Source organism: Euprymna scolopes, chromosome 32, assembly GCF_053919585.1.
Source record: "Euprymna scolopes isolate OS-2025 chromosome 32, ASM5391958v1, whole genome shotgun sequence".
Lineage (NCBI taxonomy): Eukaryota > Metazoa > Mollusca > Cephalopoda > Sepiida > Sepiolidae > Euprymna > Euprymna scolopes.
The window spans coordinates 10,325,961-10,331,960 of NC_136513.1; the positions used below are offsets into that span (position 1 = coordinate 10,325,961).

Consider the following 6,000-nt stretch of genomic DNA (forward strand, 5'->3'; position numbering starts at 1 on the left):
ATGATAGTTTCATCACAGCTATGTGCATCATATGGATTTTTCTTTATTTTTGTTTTTTGATATAAGGGAAATTCTGGACAAGAACCAAAAGTAAATATATCAATGGATTATTTAATTTGGGTCACTTGAATGTCTCAATCTATTTTTTTGTCTTTTATTGTTATTGCATGGAATTCTGTAGTAAAGTCTGTTCACTTCCATTTTTGATTATTTTCTATTTCAGGCAACGAAGATAGTATACGGAAGAAAGCAGAACGAGAGGAACGTAAATTACAGCGACAGAAAGAATTACAGGAGAAGCGAGAACAAAGGAAGACAAGTGGTGCCATGAAGCTCGGAGTTAAAAAACTCAGCCGGGATTAAATTCTTGAGAAGCAGAATTTTATTTCACGTCCCAAAAGACAATTGTTGAATCATGGAAAAATGAATTTTTTTAAAAGACAATGAAACCATGAATGGCATTTGTTTTTTTTGTTTTTTTAATTTTTGAAAGAGTGTGTGAGGGGTAACGATGTTTGTGTGGGTATAATAATAAAAGGTGCTAAAAAGGGTGCTGAAGATCCAGGCTGTGAATGATATTACAGACTGTCCCTTGCACCAAACCATCAAAATCATGTATTATGCACATTATTGAAAAAATATTTGAACACTTGAAATCATGCTTTGTTATTATTTATTTTTGCATGAACTTTGTATCTTTTATTTATTTTTATGACAGGTATATTACTTTTTTCTTCTTTATTCCACTCATTTATGTGTGACTGTCCCTAATATTTATCTGTCTGATGATTTGTGTGATGGTAGCATCGGCTGTATTCACAATGTGTCAATTTTTCATAAGTGTAGGACACTTATGAAAAAGTAAATATAAAAATTTGCCTATATTTATACAAAAAAGATAAATAATAAAGAAATAAATATAAAAAATAAAAATATGATTGTGGACTGATTTTTTTGTGATAACTCGAATGTAATTTTACAGTATGTGTGTGTATATATATATATATATATATATATATATATATATATATATATAAACATTCAGTTTAAACTTTGTAAATTAAAAGTTATAACAATTTATTATTCGATAAGGAATAATACTTTAAAGAATTTATTATTCGACAAGGAATAAAACTTTAAAATTTTCCTTATTCCATAGAGTTTCACAGAATGGCTATTATTCTCAAAGGAAAACAGTTAGCAAAATAATATTCATAGGCAAACTGCAATTTTGCTGATCAGCACATAAATTGAAAACTACAAATTGTGAGAGAAATCATATTTGCATAAAAGTTGTTACTAATGCAGAAATGTTTAGGTTTAAAAGGATGCTCCAAATGAAGTCCAGGCTCAATAAAGAAAAAGTTGAAAAATGTATACAATCCAAAGAAAATATTGATTGGTTAAATGTAGCGATGCAACCAAAATATTCCAAAAGTAATTGCAGTAATCCACGTTGTTGATAAGTAAACATAAGAAAATTAATAAACATAAATAAATTCCAAACGCAAAAAAATTGTGGTGGAAGATTGGAAAAGATTCTAAATGAAAAGCTTATAATTGGCCTGAGAACGAAAAAAAAAATTTGTTTGTTTCCACCAGCCAAGAAAATAAAAATTATGCTAGAAACTTAAAGATGATATTTAAGAATGCTCTAATTAGTACCTATTTACTATGCCTCTCCACAGGACAGAGTTAGACACCAGGGTCGTTTTTTAACGTGGAGAAAAGGTACAAAAATAAAAAATGTCTCAGTCGTGAAGGACTGATCCTCCACTGAAAGAGAACAAGAAATGGAAGTGCAGCATCTGAAGAACAGACATCTGACAAACAGATACTACACTTTGATCTTGACCAAAAGGCCAAGTAAGAATGCTCCAATTAGTAACTAGTTTGAATTTCTTTTAAAAATAATGTCTGACCCAGTTTTACATATTATCATCGACCGTCACCACAGAATAGTCTAGTTTTTTATGATATTTATTAAATTGTCTGTAGCAGTTATACGAATACTAAAATCATCATCATCATCACCACCAACAAAACTAACAATAACGATAAAACGCAATCCGTATCATGTAGAAATATCTTATGGTGTTCAAGTTATTGCATTTGAATAAATTTGTTTTTTCGATGTAGTCTGCTTTTTTGGGGGGGAGGGGATATTATGGTCAACACCCATTGTGTGCGTGTGTTGATAAAAAAATAATACAAACCGTGTCAAATTAAAATTCCAAGAAAGATAACGCTGAAAGCAAACAAAACTGTTATTGTTGTAATACTACTAAAAGTAATAATAATAGTAAAAAGACAATTACAACTACTACTAATAATAGTCTTAAGAATAATACTAATTACAATACATGATATAAATAGTAGTAGTATGAAACGCATTGCATGTATCGCTGTGTGTGTTCGATTAATAAGCTAAATGAGGTATGGGAATGCTGGATTTAAAGCAAAAAAAAAATGCATAAAAAAATAATAAAAAATGCATAAAAAAACGCATAAAAACAATAATACAATATCTCAGAAGAGTTCATTTGTTTGTTAAACATATGTGAAACTGACACTTTGATTTTTTTCTAGCCAGGTGTGGAAATACAATCTCATAATCTGAAGAGTGAAGGAGATGTACAACTGTTGTTGCCGGCTATTTCATCATTCTGCTAAACTAAGAATGAAATGAGAATGTTTGTTAAAGTCACGTTTTAGGCAAACGTAATATGTATACAAGTAAATGTATTAAAGAACTCGTATCATTCACCAGTGATCTAAAGCTAAATATTACTATGAAAAAAAGACCCAGTGATTTCAGGTTCCAAGAGAGGATTAAATTCAAAGAGAATGATTTTTTTTATTTTTATTTTTTTTTTATTACATTTTCTCCCCAAATAAGGCATATAGCCACTTTGGTGTAGGGAGCTACTATCAAGGACATAAGCTACTGGGGTACTATGTAGGGAGTTGGGCAGCAAGATATCGGTTCACATTATACTTGAACTTCTGCATGTCAGTACAGTTGGGGAAGCAGGGACCCGGACTAGAATTCCAAAGTCTAGCAGTTCTGGGGAAAAAACGACTGGAGTAGAAAGCTCTCTTACATCTAGGGATCTCTACTGTGTAGGGATGGGATTAAGCTGCTTGTCGGGTTTGTCGAGGGTATTTACGTTGTGGGGACACAAGTGCTTGCAGTTCATCAGAGCATTCACCATTAAAATACTTGGAGAACAGGCAGGGGGATGCAATATTTCGTCGGTGGGACAGAGGCTGAAGCTTAGGTGACAGTTCAGGACCTATTAGGTTAGAGAATCTCTTCTGGACCTTGTCTAGGAACGAGAAACTAGTAGCAGATGCACCAGCCCAAATATGACAACAATACTCCATACATGGGCGAATGGTAGCCTTGTAGAGGTACAGGATACTTTCGGGCGTTAGTAGCTTTCTAGCATGGTAGAGAGAGCCTACCTTCTTCGCAGTGGTTTGAGCACTATGCAAATTAGCAAGTGTGCGTGGGCTTGCATCACAAGAAAAAGAAAAAAGGACAGCATCTGGTTGGAAAGAAGCAAAGTGCACGCTGAAAAAGATGGGTGCTAATGCACTTACTGTTCTGCGCTATTTTTAAATCGTATTTCCAAGTTTAATTAAAGTTTTATGATATGTTTTTTTATTCAATTGTAAGGTTAAAGTACAGAATAGGTACAAAACAGCCTTCCCTCCCCATGTTAAGAATGGCTTTTTAAATAATAACGTTATTATTTCAGCACGGATCAATAAGTGCATGAGGACCGAAAGATGGACATGTAAAGTTGAAGGCGAGAAATGGTTGGCTACAGCCAGTGAGAGGTCAGGAGAAAGAAAGACTAGCCAGGTGAGATGGATGTGTGGCCCTGTGGTGGCAGCAACTGGTGTTAAACTGGTGTCGAGATGGCGGGGTTTTGTTAATCTTATGCGAGATGAAATGAACAGTAAAAACAAAAAACAAAAACAAGAAGCAGGATGTAATGGTAATAAATGCCTTTTGCGAGAACAAAAAAAAAACCTCAGATTTATTTTTTTTTTTTGTTTGTTACTTTGCAACAGTACCAGATGGTGTGGAGATCTAAGAGAGGTTTGAACTGTAATGAAAACGTTTTGAGTGTAATGACCTCGTTACAGAGAGAGAGAGAGAGAGAGAGAGAGAGAGAGAGTTGAACCTGATGTGGCAACAATACTTCATGCATTGGCGAATAGTGGCTTTGTAAATATATAGGATACTGTCAGGTGTGTTTTTAGTGTGGCAGAGGGAGCTCACCTTCTTTACCAAATATATTCAATGTACAAGGTGGAATGATAAAATTGTCACCCTAGAAAAGACGACATGATTTCATTTCCGCTTGATGAAAACCGGTTTTCTTTTTTTGTTGCAGACCATCTACTAGTTGGCCAGTTGTGTACAAATCCCAAAAGCGATAAAAGCCTTCTATCATGTCTGAAAATGACACAATGTTCAATGAGTGAACTCGGATCTGCACCTCAGTATAATTCATGTTCTCTACCGATCCAAGTTATGACAACAGAACCATTGCGAGCACCCTCAAAATGCAAATTCATACAGTTCAATGCTTAAGGGCACAGCTCAATGAAGTTTTCAGCCCCAGTTATTGTCTTTGGCGTTGTTTCAAGTGAGAGCCACGTCATGCCACCTCACATCTTTGATGTCAGCTTGAAAGTCAACACTAAAGTGTACCTGGATGTGCTAAATGGATGCGTGGTTATCCATGGTGCAATCAAGTGGCTGCTGGCAGGCCCTGGGTGTGGCAGCAGATCTCAGCACCAGCTCACAAGTCCAAAGATACCCAGGCTTGGCTTCAGAAAAAGCGCTAGGACTTTGTACCCTTCTCTCACTGGCACCCCTCCTTCCCCAACCCGAATCCACTGGACTACTTAGTTTAGTCATATGTCAAGCGCATCGACAACATGATGACCTCCCATAACACCAAAGCCAGCCTTATTGCCACCATCTGCTGAGTATTCATCAAGATCCTGCCGGTATTTGCGGTGAAGGCATGCTCTCAGTTGCGGACACATATTGAGATGGTGATTGAGGCCGACGGCAGCTACATTGAATAGATGCCATCTGTACTACATAATCAAGTTAACTGAATTGATTTTTTTTCAATAAAAGTTTTAAAATAAAGCTGTGGTGTTGTTTTCTGTAGGGTGACAAATTTATTGTTCCACCTTGCATTTGACCCAATTCATGTTGATCTTGAATTCAATGTCTGTGTATACAGGTCTACAAGTGAGGTCAGATGTTTAAACCATTTTTTTTAATATTTGTGCTTATGACCTTATTGTTTTATGTAATAAGAAAACTTCTTTCATATATTCATTCGTATTTACGTCTGCCAACAATATTCAATTAAGTTAACTTTCCAGATATCATACTCGTATCATACCAAAGTGGTTTTATTTTAGGCAGGTTGAACCAGCTTCTTTCAAAGGAGGAATTTCATAGCTGATCAAATTCATAAAGTCCCCAGTCACTTGTATATTTCCGCCAGGGGATATGGTACTGTTTTTTTTTCAGTTCTTGTGATATGTATTACCATCATCATCATCATCATCATTATCATCACTTTACATCGTTTTCTCATTTTACCTTCCAACCGTCGACTATTTTCAACTGTTTATAAAAACTTTCAAGTAGCATGTTGCACACTAACGACGAACTGATATAATTTGGCTTTGTTTTGTTAAAGAACAACCGCCTGTTCTTGTAAGTGAGTAAATATGAGATAGGATAGCCGAGGATTCGAACTTGCGAAGCTAAATTTGGAATTGAGAATTCCGATCATAAGTTAAAATAAATAATACAGAATGTTATTGCAAATGGAATGTAGAATTACCATTGTTTAGTTCACATAAAATAGTTAGATATCTGTTTATTGAAAAAGGAATGTGATGATGTAATTTTGTTTCTGTAAAAGATATGAAATTAAAATAAGGAATTTAAAA

At 34.7% G+C, this 6,000-nt stretch overlaps 1 protein-coding gene across 3 annotated transcripts in view; it reads left to right on the forward strand.

The window, feature by feature from the left end:
* The window catches only part of LOC145256224 (N-terminal kinase-like protein), a 110,887-nt gene extending 110,231 nt beyond the window's left edge, over positions 1 to 656 (forward strand). For all 3 annotated transcript variants that reach the window (XM_080114844.1, XM_080114847.1, XM_080114845.1), the window contains one exon: positions 224 to 656. In XM_080114844.1, coding sequence (XP_079970970.1) covers positions 224 to 363 — 140 coding nt within the window. In that variant the 3' untranslated portion in view covers positions 364 to 656. The remainder of the gene's footprint in view (positions 1 to 223) is intronic.
* Positions 657 to 6,000: the final 5,344 nt, after the last annotated feature.